The sequence below is a fragment of the Halichoeres trimaculatus genome, unplaced genomic scaffold, assembly GCF_033239565.1.
Source record: "Halichoeres trimaculatus isolate MK-OKI-2021-1 unplaced genomic scaffold, fHalTri1.1 fHalTri1_scaffold_19, whole genome shotgun sequence".
Classification (NCBI taxonomy): Eukaryota; Metazoa; Chordata; class Actinopteri; order Labriformes; family Labridae; genus Halichoeres; species Halichoeres trimaculatus.
In genome coordinates this window covers 6,153,195-6,171,051 of record NW_027437197.1, presented here as the reverse complement: position 1 = coordinate 6,171,051, position 17,857 = coordinate 6,153,195, and the positions used below count along the sequence as shown (strand labels likewise).

Sequence of the window (17,857 nt, the reverse complement as noted above, 5' to 3'; positions counted from 1 at the left end):
GGTGAAAAAAACGACCTTTTTTAAAGGACCATCAATTTGCTCTAGCCCATCTGATGTTGGTTTGCACTAATTGGAAGTTTGGGTAATAATTACTGACAAATTTCAGGTGGTATAGTGCATTTCCTTGCCAAAGTATACAGCCTTTCCATGGTGTGTTCAATACTTTTTTCCTGTGTTATCGTACTTAATTCCACATAATCTTTATTTATGGACCTGAACGTTGTGATTTCTTTTCATGTGTGGATTATTTGAGTTAACACCAATGTCTGGTAGAAGTTTTGTTTGAATTGCAGCTTTGGAAATAAATGTGATGAGAAAAAAGTTGACACGTTCAATATTTATTTCCCCCACTGTATTTCTGCTTTAATTAGGCAGCAGATTTTCCACCGCAGGCTGACTCAGGGTTGGATTGAGGTGAGGATGAGGATTACTTTGAGTCCTCCCTGCTGTGTGCATCTGACAGATATGATCTCACCTTAAAGGTAAAAACAACCAGATGTTTCCTATGAGGCCGAAGCAGCTCTAGCCATGAAATAATCCCAATTAAACCAACAAAACCTCCTCTCGTCCTCCCCTCATGTTTTCATTTCTCACCCCCCTTTGCGTATGTGAGAGTGTGTGTGTGTTTCCTCCATATTTCTTCCTCTGTCTTCTGTTTTTGGCACATGCAGCCGAGCTCAGCGCCAGAGAAATGAAGCTGGCTCTCCCTGCGAGTAAAAAGCAGCCTGGTGTGATTATGATGAATGTGCGGCTCACAGAAGTGTAATTTACCTGTGCGGGTTATCGCAGACAACACTTTAATGAGTTTTCTTAAGACCTGAGGAATGTGAGGATGCACTGCGGCTGCACATGCTCAGATTTATGTGTGATTATCTCCCTGAGTGTTTTTCTTTGCCTTTTATACGACTGAGGAGCTCGAATACAGAGTGCGGGGGGATTTTCTGCCAAACAGAACAGAGAGCAGGAAGTGTTTTACAGCTCTGCAGCCTCGCAGCACGCTGTGTGCTCTGATGCTGCAGAAAACGAGAGTATGAAAGGAATTAGCTGCTCAAAGAAAACGTGCCTCTGAAGCTAAAAACCATTTAGCTTCAGATGCATTTATGAATATAGATTCCAACAGAGATAAGTGTGAAAAAATCACGAGTGCTGAGATTTCTCTTCATTCCTGAAACACGCAATGTGACTTGAACGCTCCTTCTGTGCTGTGATTTATCAGCTGTGTGGAGGTGTGAAGCTGCCAGGGTCTAAATCCTCATTAATGCTCTGTTATCATTCTTTGCATGGCTGCAGCTGTCGGGTCTCAGATGAGAACAAGACAAGAATCAGAACCTGGTTTCCAGATCACATACAGGAAGTTTATTTTTTGATATCCTGCACAACAATCCTCCATGTAAAGAAAAAGAAAGGTTAACACCTGATCTGCAAAGCTGAATGAAACATTTAATCTCTAATATTTTAAACTCCAGACAGTTTCAGGTTGCAGGAGTAAATGGTTTCAGTCTGAGCATTGTGTTCGATCATTCCTCCACCCCAGCAGCAGCAGAAACATTTGTTTCTCTGAGGTTTCTGTAAGAGACATTTGTCCTTTCCCTTCGTGACAGTTTCCCTCTCCTCTCATTTAAATCACTTTGTCCTGGCTGCTGGTGCAGCTGTTTGGAGGGGCAGCATGCAGGGGTGCTGGATTTTCTGCTGACGTCTGGTTCCTCCTGCTCCTTGTTATTGCAGCGGCGCAGATAGGAACATGCGACGCTGCGCCGCCCTCTGCCTCCACCCTGCCTGCTCTATTTTCACCCAGACAGCTGAAACATTGCTCCTGTCGCCCCTTTATCTTCTTCTCTCTTCCTCACTTTCTCTTTCTCTGCTCCTCCTGGTCTCTCGGGATGCTGTTTCTTTTCCTTTCCCTGCAGATTTAATCCACATTTTCATCTTCTCATATCTGTTTTCTTCCAGATAGCCATGCTTTATGTATCTTCTTTTCTTTTCCTTCTCCCTGTTGTTGCCCATATCATCATCTGCCTGTCTTTCCCGCAGAGTCGCTGTGCATCCAGAGGTTCGAGCCCAGCCTTGGTCTCATCACTCCTATCAACCCCATGATGGCTGGAATCAGCCTGGTCCCGCCCCCTCCTGTCCCCCCGGACATGCCCATCATCAAGGAGATCATCCACTGCAAGAGCTGCACGCTGTTCCCCCAGAATCCCAGTAAGTTCCTGAAAACACACGCCCTCTAAGCTTCTGTCTCTGATGACCGTGATGATGATTATGCTGTTTCTCTTCAGATTTGCCTCCACCATCAACACGCGAGCGCCCCCCTGGCTGTAAGACAGTGTTTGTTGGCGGGCTGCCGGAGAACGCCACAGAGGAGATCATCAGGGAGGTGTTTGATCAGTGCGGAGAGATCATCGCCATCCGCAAGAGCAAGAAGAACTTCTGTCATATCCGCTTCATCGAGGAGTTCATGGTGGACAAAGCTCTCTACCTGTCAGGTGAGCAGGAAAACTGTACAAAACCAAACAAGCTCAAATCAAGTTCCTGAATGACTCCTGTAAATGAGTTGATCCTGCCGCAGGTTAACAGGCTGTACGTTTGAGACATAACCCACAAAACCTCTTTGGTCTTTGCTGCTGCCCTCCCTGCCTTGGACTGTCATGTCTGTATATCATCTCCCTCTTAAAATAATGGCCCAAGTCATTTTTTACGTGTTTGGGACAACACAAAAAACTTTACCAAATACAGAGAATATGATATTTATTAATCATTTCAATCAGAAAGGCCTTCACAGTGGATGGCTGTTGACGTGCAGAGAACATTGTGAGTCAATCATGTATCATTAAAGAATGAAGCGACTTAGGAAACTTTAAACCTGGCTTAAACTGCCCTTTCATTTCATAGTGCAAACTCAAAACTGAAATTACCCTGAGTTAAGTTCAACAAATGACAGGTTCTTTTTTTTTTGTTTTTTTAACTTAACCCAGTTCCAACATCCAGTTTTGACAACTTTTTGAAACCTTATCATTAACTGTCCTTTAATTCCATAAAGCCAACTCAAAGCGTAAATAACTCCAACTTAAATTGCACAAGTGTCAGGTCAATCATACGCTGAGTAGGCATACTCATACATCTCCAACCAAGAAGCAAAATCATTTCCTAAATTTTAAAACTTTGAGGGGTATTATTCCCTTGTGCTCATTTAACTGTGGTTACAGAAATGAGTTGGCTAGCCAGGAATAGGTAGCTAGCTACAAGTAGCTAATTTGTAGTTAAACTAAAACTTGTGAAATTTGGACTAAATTACAACACAACATTAAACCCTGGCCTTATGATAGTGAACCTAATCACTCACCTGTAGAAACTGAAATCACTTCATTTTCTGTTTCTTCTTAAAGCAGCCGCCATCATGAAAGCTTTTAAAATTACCCAAGTCACACATTTTATCCAATATAATCCAAGATGTTGACTAGAAGGCTAGAAATAAAACAGCCTCAGTCACTCTCTTGTCCGATAGAGCAGGGGTGGCCAACCAGTCAGAGACCAAGAGCCACCGAAAATATCGGGGTACTACAAAGAGCCACATCACACACGTGGTCTTACAAACGCACTTCCTCTCACACATAAACGAAATTACATAAAATGAAAATCAATATATTCCCAGTTTTCGAAGCCAGATTTACTGTGTTTGTGTGTTTAAATTTGTGCTTGGAGCTGTGTCAAAGACATCTATCTATCTATCTATCTATCTATCTATCTATCTATCTATCTATCTATCTATCTATCTATCTATCTATCTATCGATCTATCTATCTATCTATCTATCTATCAGTCAATATATCTGTCTATCTATCAGTCAATATATCTGTCTATCTATATTGACAGCTTTTGAAGTACCTGTAGAGAAGAGAAACTGAAACTTAAGTATCAATTTCATCACCCAACTATTGATCAATACTGATCCCAACGTTGGCATCATCAATATTTTAGATTGATCAGCATACCACTACTAGGGTGACCATATTTTGATTTCCAAAAAAGAGGACAACGGCACGGGCCTCGAGGCACAAATTCAGACAGGCTTCTTATATTCGTAATATTTTCACTGCCCCGTGGTCACTCCCGTCTGTGGAAACACCACAGTACTGGATTTTTTTGAGTGCTTCATGAATGACTTCAACAGAATGGGGGGCTATAACATCTAGAGATGGGTACCGAATCAGGTACTTCAAAAGGTACCGACCGAATTCTGTCAAAAGTACCGAGTACCGATTCATGTAAAATCAAAAGGTACCACGTTTGGGTACCTGAACACATCCTTGTGACTGTGAGGAAGTGAAAGAATAGTCGATTTTCCATGATGGACATGAACACAGCATTGCAAGGGTATATACTGAAGGATATATATGTTAAATTGAAATATATATATATATAATTTTGTTAGAGAAATTGAAATTTTTTACCACATAACTACAAAAAAGTACCGAAAAATTTGTACCGTTGAGTACCGGTAGCGATTGCCAGGTACCGGGCATTGGTGCCAGCACTACTAAACCTTTTAGCAACGTCAGAGTCAGGAAATGTCTTTTTAGAAAGGCACTGGTGCAATGCATGGACCTGTAGCTGTTGTGGTGTTTTACAGTATGAAATGCCAAACATGCCCTGTCATGTCATGTTTTTCGGTGTCCATGTGAGCTTTGAGATCTCCAGCACCTGTATTGGACACTGAGACATATGTGCCAGCTTTGCACACGGTTCACTCCGCCTCCCACTTGTCCCGACTGGGACGGTATGTCGGAATTTTTTTTTTTGCAGTTCATCTGTGAAGCTGCACTTACGCTTAGGCATCTTCCGTGCAATACAGCTCCGCTGTCTAAACAGCCCCGTCTTCTCCGCTCTCCGTCTATGTCTCTCTCTCTCTCTCTCTCCTTCTCTCTGATCTTCTCACTCTCTATGCGTGTGTGTGCACGCGCAGAGCAGACCTGCCCACAAGGCAGCCTCTCGGTAAGTGATGCGCATGATAGTATTGTTTGCAAGCGCCGGTCAATTTACGGACGCGCGTAATGGTCCTATGAAATCAGTGAACACCGGACATTTTCGTAAATGTATTAAACCCGCCCGGACACCCCGGACAGGACGTAAAAAGTGGACATGTCCGGGCAAAAGAGGACGCTTGGTCACCCTAACCACTACCCATATATGTATATATGTATGTAGTATATATATATATATATATATATATATATATATATATATATATATATATATATATATATATATATATATATATATATATATATATATATATCAATGTAACTCAGTAACAGTAACTTTAAACATCAGTAACACGGTGGATTCTTGCTCTCAGGGTATCGGATGCGAATCGGCTCCAGCACCGATAAAAAGGACTCGGGAAGGATCCACGTGGACTTTGCTCAGGCCAGAGACGACCTGTACGAGTGGGAGTGCAAACAGCGCCTGCTCGCCAGAGAGGAGCGGCATCGACGCAAGATCCACGAAGACCTTCTCAGACCGCCGTCCCCTCCTCCCATCGTGCACTACACAGAGCACGAGGCGACGCTGCTCGCTGAGAAACTGAAAGGTGAGAGATGCAGGCTGATTCAGAGATCTGAATCAGGTGCAGCTTCTGAAAGGTGATGTGTGAGCTGCCCTGTGTTTGTGTGTACGCCTGTTTTCTGTGATAGCCGATAAAAGCTTCACATGATTCACTGAGAAAGCTGCACAATTATTGATTTTCTATGTCCTCGTTTACACACAAACAGCTCAGAGCTGGTTTCACACATGCAGGTGTCTCTGTGTGGTGTTCACTGACACTGCAGTGTAACAGAGATGGTGGTGAATTCTTTGTTGATGAGGTTTTTTTCAGGTGCTCATGGTTCATGTCAGTCATTCATTATCTGGTCTGAATCAAAGTTGGGGTAGAAACAGATCAGATGTGAATGAGGGAAGGTGTTGATGTGTAGGAGTCAGGAAGTCCTTCCTCCTCCACTTCAATCGTGTTTTTCTGCTGAGGCTGATTCTTGTCTTCAGTTTTCTGTTCAAAGCCTTTCAATCAGAGCAGATCTGCAGACACCGACTTCTAAATCTCCTTCACATCCGGCCCTTTCCTGTTTCTATATTCTATAACCGTTGACCAACACCTCCCATCCATCCAGACAGAGCTCCTGATTCTGTTTTCTGATTTAGTGCTGCCTCACATCTCAGCTGTTTATCTGTTAACTGTTGCTGGGAAACACATCATGAGATATTTCAGCTTCTGTCTGCAGAAATATTTCCAGTTTGAACCAGAGTCAGAGTCAGGATTTCTATATTAGATGGGCCTTAAATTGCAAAAGTAAGAGTATAGAAATAGATATAGATGTATTATTGTTGTGTATGTTTTGAAGCCGATTTGGTTGCTTTTTGATCCTTTAACATCCGATAATATTTTAGTGCATCAGTCTGCAATGGCCCACAATGGTATCAGTGAAAAGCCGCGTTTCCACCAAGCAGTCCGGTTCGGTTCAGTACGGTTTGGCACGGTTTGATACAGTTAAGCCTGATCCAGTTTTTATGTTCCACAGCAAACTGTGCCCTCTCGTGGTAGGGGGCATGTGAGCGGGATGCTGAAAGCCGCAGCTGTTAAACAATAGCGTGACGCCGTAGCAGCACGACACAGTTCACCCCGCTAATAAATCCAACAAAGAAGAAAAACGCAACACATTTTATAAAGACAGAGGAGCTTACGCTAACAAATGATCAAAAAGTGACAACATTTTATATTATTCCTCTTTGAATCAGATTTTTTTTAATATAAAAAAGAAAGAAAAAAAATTGAAAGAAAAGCTGGAGGTGGGCCTGGGACAGCTGGGCCCCACCCATGATGCAGCCCCTTGTTTGAGCGACTCAAAGCTCTGTAGATGTCTGTGAACCCAGGAGACCAGATTCTGGAGTCTGGGAAATAAAATGTCCCATTTTTTCCTAGTATATGATTTCAGGTTCTCAATATTTTTCTTTTTCTGGTGCCTTAAATGTTTTCAATGGATGAAAACTCAGACCTCTTCGACAGAGTTGTGTTCTTTTTTAACAAGACCACATCAATCCAGTTTTGTCAGTCAGTCGATTGATTCGTCAGATGAGCTCTCCCACCTCTAGCGGTTGTATTCTGTTTCTGCTCAGCCTCGTCCTCCGTCAGATTCAGCAGCAGGTTGTTTGATTAGAGACTCGACCCTGAGCCCCTGAGTCTTTTTTTTCATCCTCCAGCATCAACAGCCGTGTTTCCTCTGAATAACCTTTTTGAATCCATTCTCCTCCTCTAACAGCGGGGGAAATAAATTTAATACCTGCTCCATAGTCCCCGTTCAGCTGTGCCTCATTGTGCTCTCTGTAATGTGACTGTAATCTCTGCAGTGTGTGAGAGTGTGTGTGTGTGTGTGTGTGTGTGTGTGTGTGTGTGAATGAGTCTATCAGAGCGGGGAATGTGTCTTCTTACAGATTGTGTTGCGGCGGGTATTGAGCTCATTAAATGTTCTTTAATTCACTCTGTTCTGCCGTCAGCCGCGCCTCCAAAGCGCCGTTCGGTTATTATTATTCAAATGGAGGAAAACCACGAAAGCCCGCAGAGACTAATATGACTGAACGCAGCTCCAGGTTTAGGATGGAAACTTTAAAAATCACAAATGGCGACAGCCGTGACGGGTTCACAGAGGCGTGTGTGGGGAACGCCCCCCAGGAGAAAGGTTGGATCTGGTGTTTGAGTGTTTAAGGTCCCTGAAATGTGTTCAGTATCAGATCCTAAATACACAATGTTTGATCTGCAGGAAGCAGAAAGCTGGAGAGCAGTGAATAGAAAGCTGTGAATCTGAAAGAAAAGATGAAGAAAAACTTCATCAACATCCAAACTGGGCCCCTAATTCTTGGCTCAGTGCCAGCAGCAGCACACACCCACAGCCTCTGACCGTAACTACGCGAACACACTCACTTGTCCAGCAACGACCTGCAGCATCACATTCCTCCGTGGGAAGAAACTCGAGAGCTGTGCACCTGACTTAGCATGTTAGCACAAGCTAATCACAGGTATTTGACACATATCTAGTTAGCATAAAGCTAACTCACGTCACTCTTCTTTCCATGCTGCTCTCCAAGTGCCAGAGAGTAAGTGAAATTCAAGCAAAGCTTCACCCTTATTTGGGAAAAAGCTTTATCTGTCCGGCGTTATTTCAGTTAGTTTTGTTTTTTTTTCTCCATGCTACATCCGCTATCATAGCCTGTCGGATTAGCTTCCTCCACTGGCTAATCATTGCACAAAGTCACTGCACATGAGGCACTCTGTAAAATGTCCCAATACAATCAAAACATTAACATTCAGGCAGAGGAGAGAGTTCAAGGCAGACACAGACACTGACACACGTGTATAGAGGCACACAGGAGACGACTGAGCAGGATTATTCTTGTAAAAGCTGACATTTTGATATCCTTGTTTTTGTTTTCTCAGATGATAATAAGTTCAGTGACGCCACGGCAGTCCTGTTCACGTGGATCGACCGTGGCGAGGTGAACCGTCGCACCGCCAATCAGTTCTACTCCATGATCCAATCAGCAAACAGCCACGTGAGGAGGCTGATGGGAGAGAAGGCCCAGCATGAGGAGGAGATGGAGCGAGCCAAGGAGGCGTTCAAGAACGCCCTGATGGCCATACTGACTCAGTGTAAGGAGATTTTATTATTTCATTATTTTTAAAAACAGTCATAACGCAGGAGGAGGGAGAGCTGTGCTGAAATAACTGTGACTGAGCAGTTATTCAGGTAAGATCATCACCTCACCGCCGCTACAGGATTTCATTTTTATATTGAGTTTATTACATTTCATAATCCCACCCTGATTACAGACACAAAGCTCCTCTATCTTCTTAAACAGTGTTCATTAAAAACACTCACAGTTTAAATCAAGAGTAATGAAGCAGGAAGAAGGTAAAAACCCTCATTTAGTGTCAATCAAATTTAAGTTTGTAGAGTTTATTGGATTTAAAAAACGTAGGCCTTTAAAAAACAGTAACGCATCAGTCACCAAGAGTGCGACCATGCAGGGTGTCACTGTCATGGAGCCATTTTCACCTCTCATGTTTTAAAACCTTCCTCCCAGCAAGTCATGTACTCAGCCCCCGTCTCCATGACAACGCTCCTCAGTCCGTCTCACCATCAGCTCCATTATCTTCAGCTCAATGTGCGGCGGTGATTAGGTCAGACACACAGGGCTCTGAAAGCCAGCGGTGAGACCTGGCTGCAGAAAATACCAAAACACAGACGCAGGATGAAGATTGACCGCATGCAAGGATGAACGTCATGTCCCCGCCCCCTCCCGTTAAAATGACGCCAAATACCCCACAATGCACTATCACTGTATTTACACATCATCAGTCTGTGATTCACTGTGTGTGCTGATTCTGAAAGACCACAGAGGTAAGTGGAGTCAGTCTTCATTCAGGATCTTAGCGCAGTTCGTCTGTTTCTCTGTGTTTAAAACAGAAAGTCCAGAAACCAGTAAGAAAACACCTGTTTGGATTTTTTCTTTAAGTTCACACAGGTTTGTGGAGTCAAAATCATGTGACTGTCTTGGAAATGTTTGATGGACAGACAAGAAAATGTCAGAGAATTGCTCTAAAAAGCAGCATCTGAACAGAACGATGGGCTTTTTGTTATAATTATTCAATCTTACAGTCATTTTTATCTAACCTTAAAGGTTCCATGTCATGCTTCTGCAGTTTAATATGGATCATTGATGTCTTCATGAAATGGTGGTAACATGTTTTGGTCCAAAAAGCCAATAAATCAAGCACAGCAGCATTGTTTCCAGGCTCTCATAGCCCCTCTGTTCAGAACGCTCTGATTTAGTGGGCGTGGCCTTCATATGTAAATGAGCCACCGCTGATACCGCCCTGCTCTTCCACGTCACTGAAAGCAGTGCCACAAGCTACGTGTGCACATTGTTTAGGAAACCGCGAAGCTAGTTTACGGTAACATTACAGGCTAAAACAACAGGCTAACCGCAGCTGAAGTTAGCATCCTGAAGCTAACACAGAGACAGGGGGGACACTGAGGAAAAGCTCTTACATCTGCTCCACAGCGCACAGCATTTAAAATACTCACATTTCCAGGGTCCCAGGTTTGTTGGTGGATGGTTGGTAATGCGCCTGGATTCAGGACCAGTCTATTGGCTAGCCCTCTATTGGACTGTCCAAAGCTGGAAAAGCAGTCGGCTGTGAAGTGACTAGCACACACATGTACAGTTTTACTGAGTGTAGCTGGAACATTTCCTTGATAAATGAACTCTAGACACTTAGTCTTGTCTTCTTCTGAGATGGGAAGCTTGAGCATGGAACTATGTGGCTGTTTACAGCCAAAAACAGAGCAGTGATGGCTCTTCAACTTCAGCATTCTCCAGCAGCGGAGAGGGGGTTGGGCGGGGAAGGGGTTCAGGGGTATCTGCTCCGGTGGACCAATCAGGTCAGACTTGCTCCTGATTGGTCAAAAAAGGGAATCGCTGACATCGGCAAATCCCAGAAATTCCAAACAGCTCTTTTTAGGTCAGGATTTTACATTCACAAGCACTACTAAGTACACGTTTTGTCATTAAATATCACATTTTGTGGGCTGTGAGGAAAGCCAAAGACCAACAAATTTCACTAAAACACTTAATAAAGTGATTTTTGCATAATATGGGGCCTTTAAAAGTGTTATGTGACCTGCACTGCAAAAAAACAGAAATCTTATCAAGTGTTTTTGTCTTATTTTAAGTGAAAATTGTCTTTTTGTACTCGATTTGAGCCACATTCAACTGATCAGTCCAGAAAAATGGGGAAAAAAAATCTGCCAATGACACAAGAAAAAATTGCTTGAAACTGGAATAACGTCTTAACACAAGTAACTTTTCTTTTGTTCCATTGGAAAAATTTTTACTTGTTACAAGCAATTTAGAGCTCATTTTTGTCTTTAAATAACTTGAAACAAGACATTTTTCGGGACCAGTCAAGTAAATGTGGCTCATATTAAGTCTAAAAAGACATTTTCCACTGAATAAAAAACAAAAACCCTTGATAAGATTTTATTTTATTGCAGTATGTTAACTGATAACGTGTGAAATGAGCCCTCATTCTGGATAAATGCTGTCTTAGTGAGTCGTGAAGGAGATGAAGCTGCAGGTGATGTAAGTACAGAGTGATGGACGGGAGAGACCGGCTCATCACGTGACACACACACACACACACACACACACAAAAGTTGTGTATCTTGTAATTTCCTGTGGATCAGTGAAACCTTTATGTAGTAAAACCAAGAAGAGAATTTTAGAGCGAACTGGTCCTTTAATTCATGTGTCCCTGTGGTCAGTGTGTGTCCACGGTCTCTCCTCTGTCTGCTGTACAAACCTCAGTCACAGCTACAGTGCTACATAAACCGCTTGTTTTGTCTCGACCCTCCTCCTCCTCCCCTTCCTCTTCCTCCTCCCCTCCTCCTCCTCCTCCTCTTCACCCCCAAAGTCGAGCAGATCACCAGCGTTTTCACCGCCGCCACCAGACAAAAGGCATGGGACCATTTCTCAAAAGCTCAGCGCAAGAACATAGACATTTGGAAAAAACAGTGTGAGGTTGGTACTCCTTCTTCTGCTTCCTCCTCCTCCTCCTCTTCCTCCTCTGATTTCTCTGCTCTGATGTCACCTCTGAGTCCCCAGAAGAGCGCAGACAGACCTGTGGGACTCTAAGTTGTTTTCCTGGATGCTTCAGAAACAGACAGACAGGCCTCTGATCTGTCGCTCTGCCTCCTGACGTAAACCAAAGATCATCTGACGTCTCCTGGAAAGTGTCAGGGGCTGCTACTGGAACAGATTTTCAGGGTTACATTTTTGATAAATATTTCATCCAAACTCTCATCCAGATCACAAGTTGGGAAAGTTTGATATCAGGGAGGGCGAATCAGTCTACTTTCAGCTGAGTCAGCTCATGAAGCTTGTTGCTATGCAGAGTTTATTCGACTGTTTTTGTGGAGGAAAATTTACTACAGAGTGTAAGAAATCATTTAGAGTATTTCTGGTCAAATGCGAGGTAAGAAGACGTCTCTAGCATGCTTCAGTCCCCGTCTTTACTGGCTAGTTCCTGTGGTAAGTCTACCTGCGCCTGCTCCTCTGAATCTTCTGGTTCAGAGGAGGTGCCTGTGCCGCTCCTGCTCCTCTCCTCAGTCAGAGATGTGCTGTGAGATCTCAGCTGACAAATGAACAGATAATGAAAATGGCTGCAGGAAAGAGATCTGATTTCCCCGAAGGCTGCGGCGCCACTGATGAGAGAAAATGCAGCTCTCTGCTCTCGTTCCTGTTTAAGGCTGCTCACATGCACAGAAATCACTTTATGGGGCTTTCAGTGCATCAGAGCAGCGATTTTAATACACTTTAAGACTTTTGATTTCATTGAACTTTAGCTGAAAGGAAGATTTAGAGACAAGCTGAGACTAAAAATCTATAAGTGGATCCAAAGTAACTCTATAAATGTCCAAAATATTGTTTACCACAGCCTCAAGTACGATCAAAAACCAAAGCAGTGCCTTTAAACTGCATTCTGTTGTTGTCCAGCAGGGGGCGACTCATTCTAATTATATAATTATTCCCTTAGTGAAGATTGCTTTAAAGTCTTGTGTGTTTTTCGCTGAGTTCCTCCTGCACTGTGGGTTTCTTCTCTTTCTGTGACGTTTCAGGAGCTGAGGAACGCTCACAGCGAGGAGATCATGGGAATCAGACGAGAGGAGGAGATGGAGATGTCTGACGACGACCTGGACGAGAATCCCTGTAAGAGGCTGCGCACTGAAAACGGTACGAAAGAAAGATGAAAATCTCAGCTGTGTTTACACGTCTGGATTTTGTTAAACCTGGAACCTACTTAATGATAAACTGTAAACTTGTCCGTCAGGTCTGTCCTCAAAAGAAGAATTAAAAAAAAAACATTTTTTGAATGTTTGTTAATCTTTATATCCAGAGAAATAAATTTGGCTTCGATTACTCCTGATTGACGCCAGAATGTCAGTATGGCTAGTTCAGGCCAGGGAGCCACCGAAAAATGAAGGGAAGGGAAAATAGGATCTTAATATTATTATTTTTTTTTTTTATAAACATTTGTCCCAAACTTACAACAGATAAAGTGCCATAATCATTCATCTCAAGTTTCCGATTGTACCTAACTGCACCTTTGAATGAAACTTTATTGTCATTGTAACAAGTACAACAAAATTGAAGTCACAGTAGCAATCTAGAAAACAAAAGTAAGAAAGTGCAAAAAGCTCCATGAGAAAATAGATGCTGAGAGCTTGTCCATCATTGTCCAGTCAGCCAGCCTCCACCTCCACTGAGCTTCTTCAGCAGTCTGTTCAGTCTCTGTCTCCTGGATCCTGTCTGCTCACAGCAGGTGAAGCTCTTCCAATGTAGTGTTGGTGTCTGGTGTTAGCTTTGTCATGGCTAGCTCGTCCATCTTATTGAAGATTGATCCTATGTTCCCAATAAGGATGGATGGAAGGACAGGTCGATGTCGTCACTTCTTAGTTCACACCTGAGAACCAGCACGTCATCCTCACCTCCTTCTCCTCACCTTGTGGGGAAACATCCGGCCTTGCACCAGTTAGCATTGACATGCTACAGGCTGCTAACAGCTGATTTCACATGTAAACAATGCAGCCATGGTTACATGTAGGATCTCCAGACAAACAGGAGCAAAAATAGTAAAAATATCACTGAAGTCACAAAAAGTTTGGCGTCCGTGACCAACAATGAGCCATACAAAGTAATGATCCACTCCAAATACAAAGATGATGAAAAAAGAAACAAAAAAATTACAAGAAATGGACATAAAAAGAGAGAGCTGCTGCAAAAGGCAGCCATAGCCAACATGGCGCCTAGCAACCATCATGAATAATTATTGAAAGTGAATAAAAGATACATTCTCAAAGGTGACATTTCTTTCAAAAAAGGGGGCCCTGCTGAGGAGCAAATGCTGGTATAGTAAAGTTTGGGAACCCCTGTGCTAGATTGTGTTCCTCCTGCTTTTGCTCTCCATAGCCTGCTGATCAATAGTAGAGTAAAAACCAGTCCTCCAGCTAAATCATCAGCTGCAGATTTTAAAGTGTCTCACTTGTTCCCCTCTGGTCTTGTTCCTCCCTCCCCCACCCTGCAGGAGTGTGTGATCCAGCGTCTCTGAAGGAGGAGAACGACTCCCTGCGCTGGCAGCTGGATGCCTACAGGAACGAGGTGGAGCTGCTGAGGAAGGAGACGAGAGGAGCGGGTCGGCCTGAGGACGACCACATGCAGACGCACACATTGACCAACTCGCATGCGCCGACGCACAGCCCCGAGGCTCAGATCCAGCTGCTGCAGCAGAGCATGCACAACATGCAGCAGGTAGGATCCTCCACTGATGCATACTCCAGGTCATCAATGCAGCTAACTGACAGAGAGGAGACCTGCTTTGGCGGTTTCTCTGGATTCTCTCAGACCAAATCTGTCCGTGCACGTCTCCAGTTTGACAAATATTTAAGATTTCAGTGTTTAAGCTCTTATTAAACACCAGGCAGCCCGAGGGGAGCAGCACCAGCGCCAACACGTTACTGAGGTGACTCAAAACGTTCTGGCTTTAGCCTTCAGATGGTTTTAGCATGCATCTCCCTCCTCTATATAAACATGTCTGTGAAGATGCCTCAGAGCAAGGCACCAAACCCTGCTGCAGATCCAGGTGTGTGTGCGAGTCAGAGTGTGTGTTAATGTGTGTGCTCAGACAGGTTTGTATCAAAAAACAGCTGTGAGCTGAGCTTATTTACTTCCCTGAAGCAAACACAAAAACAAGCAGTGTTTTTCCACACTGACTCAGAGCTCTCCCATGATGCTTTGCTGCTCTGATTTAATAAACACAGAGACGGTTTGTTAGAGCACGGCACTCGTTTGGTACGAGTTAGCCCGATGTGACTCGACTCGCTGTCTGTCTCAATAAAAAGTGACAGTGCTGATAGAAGCAGGCACATCACACACACACACACACACACACACACACACACACACACACACACACACACACACACACATGCACACACACACATGCACACACACACACAGCCTGCTGGCTTGTTTTAATGTGCTGCTGATTTGACTTCTCGCTGAGTGAGAAAACGTCACGATGCTGTCACTCCTCGTCTGTCACCTGGTGCTTTTCCTTCAGACACGAACAAACTGAGAGATTTACTCGCATAAAACCTGTTTCAAATACTTTATATATCATCAACTTATATATAAATATAAACATTATTAGTGAGTGGGTGCAAAAAAAATCAGCACAGCAGTAAAACATTTGGAGCATATTCTTTTTCAATTACCAAAACGAGAGACCACCTTCAATTTCAAAAATCACTGATTGTAAAATACAGTGTATTTGTGTGTGTGTTATTAATGTTCATTTGTGTGTATCTCCTCCAGCAACTCCTAAGCCTGCAGGAGAAGCTGAAGAGTAAAGAAACGGAGCTGGAACAGGCCAGAGAGGAGCATCACTACCTGGAGGGGGAGGTGCTCACGCTCAGAGACAAGGTGTGTGCGAACTGTCAGAGCTGACTGGTTCTTAGTGAACTTTCTGATTAATAACCATATGTTTTAACACCTTATAATAATCCTTGTGCAACAGAGAGGAGTGGAAAGGCAATGTGATGCAACACAAGTGTCAGTCTGTGTCCAAACACACACAGCAGACGCACACACACACATTTTAAATCACCTCAGAGAAACCTGTTCTGCTACAGCTTCTACCCAGAGGACCTGTTTTCTTCTAAAGTGCTTTTACTGTTTTTTTTCTGGGGCTCTCTCATGGTCTGTAAACACATGCACACACACACACACTCACACACACACACACACACACTCACACACACACACTCACACACGCAGTCTTTAAATGATGAAGGGGGTTGAAGGACATGAGGGCTGCTATGGTAACGGTCCTGCCTGGATGTTTTTCTGTTCCTTTCCTGCAGAGTGGTTCGACCTGAGACATGCCACTGAGCCTGTGTGTGTGTTGTGTAAAAACAAGTGTGTGTGTTGCAGGAGTCATGCACAAGAGTCAGTTCTAACTTATGCTTAAATATTAAATTACATCTTCTTACACATTATTTTGATGTTACATTTGTTGTATCTTTTGTTTTCAGCAATCATTTTTTTTCTTTAATGCATAAAAATGAACCTTTAAAAATATCCAGAATTTGGAGCGCAGGGGAAAAGAAAATCTGCTTTACATTCAAGCCATCTTGCTCCCCAAAGTGAGGTCGTCACAAAAGCTGCTCCCCCTGGTGGCCGGCTGCAGTATAGCTAAAAAAAATCCATCTCCCCAGTCATTACAGATGGGCTGTGATCAAACTTTGAAAAATTAATACACCTAGTAGAAATGTCTCTCACACCTGATTGTTGCGGTGATTTGAAGATATCATTTGGCTGCTTTGTATTCTCGTCCTCTTTTTTCTGAGAAGTTCTGTTTTCATTAGTTATAAGAGGTTAAAAACAAGGTTTTACGACATGTTTAATGATGTTTGACAGCTGCCGTTCTTGTGTATTTTTTTCGGGATTGTAAAATATTTCAAGAGGTAGAGTCAAGACGTGATAAGACTCTCAAAAGACAAAAAATTAGACCTTGTCACCTGGCTTCACTCAGATTCTCCCAGAATCCCTCAGTCTGTACTGACTCTGGCTACACAATTTCTTCTAATGGTAAATAACGGAGCCATGCTGTCCACTCTATATACAGTCAATGTTCAAAACGCATGCCTAGGTAAGAATCACATTTTCACAACAGTGGGTGCAAGTGCTCATGGGAAATGGAGTCTTTATCCTGTTAAATATAACAAAAGGATGTGAAGATTCAGAGCTCACATTAAGCAGGTGTGTCCCTTCAATCCATGGTGTGTGTTTGTTTCTGATGTCACGTTGAATTATTGATTAGATCAGAGTTTCTCAGCGGACAAAACAGACACATTCATAAAACAACAGAACAGAAAACAAACGCTCCTCTGCTGCATGTTAAATACAGATCTCACTGCAGGTTTCACTGCTGCACAGCTCATTATCTCTTTATCTGTCTCTGTCTCTGTTTAGTTGCTGAACAACGGAGTGGAGGCTGTGGACGGGACCAACGGAGAGCTGCATGAAAAGGTAAACTACAGCCACGAAGCCAGATGATTAGGCAGGATGTTAAAATGTTACACAAATTAAAACTGGAAAAAAACTGTGTGTAATATATGATTACACATATAGCATACATTAAATAAAAGTATTTACTTTTACAGTTGGTTCAAGGTAACCCTGTAGCTCAGAAACAGTTCAGCAGTGAGTCAGAGGTCAAAGGTCAGTAGGGTGGCTCGTCCTGAAGAGACAGAGCTGAGTTCAGCCTCCTCATCGTCTGAAGCCTCTCAGTGCATTAAACCCTCAGTCACAGAGACAACACACACACACACACACACACACACACACACACACACACACACACACACACACACACACACACATATGGACATGTCAGTACATATTAACATATCATGGGAGATAAACTTTTAACCCTGCAGCTGCTGGAGCGTGAGCTAGAGGACGGTGATCCATAAATAAATCTGCACAGACTCATAAATCTGTGACGTGTTGGATTAAACATGTATGATCCGTGTGCGTTAAGTGCATGTTTGTCCTGCACATGTGTACACCATGTTCTCTGAAAGCAGAAAGCAACAGGAAATACAAATACAGAGCAGTAAAATGTTCCTGTCTCCACTTTATCACAGGGTTAGAAAACATATAGACATGCTGTTATTTCCTGATACATGAT

General features: G+C 43.2%; 1 protein-coding gene across 3 annotated transcripts in view; it reads left to right on the top strand.

The window, feature by feature from the left end:
* enox1 (ecto-NOX disulfide-thiol exchanger 1) overlaps nt 1-17,857 on the top strand; it is a 79,197-nt gene that overhangs the window by 54,686 nt on the left and 6,654 nt on the right. For all 3 annotated transcript variants that reach the window (XM_074694610.1, XM_074694608.1, XM_074694609.1), the window contains 9 exons: nt 2,032-2,199; nt 2,277-2,483; nt 5,354-5,587; nt 8,480-8,692; nt 11,519-11,625; nt 12,723-12,837; nt 14,189-14,412; nt 15,478-15,585; nt 17,137-17,193. In XM_074694610.1, the coding sequence (XP_074550711.1) occupies nt 2,032-2,199; nt 2,277-2,483; nt 5,354-5,587; nt 8,480-8,692; nt 11,519-11,625; nt 12,723-12,837; nt 14,189-14,412; nt 15,478-15,585; nt 17,137-17,193 (1,433 nt within the window). The remainder of the gene's footprint in view (nt 1-2,031; nt 2,200-2,276; nt 2,484-5,353; nt 5,588-8,479; nt 8,693-11,518; nt 11,626-12,722; nt 12,838-14,188; nt 14,413-15,477; nt 15,586-17,136; nt 17,194-17,857) is intronic.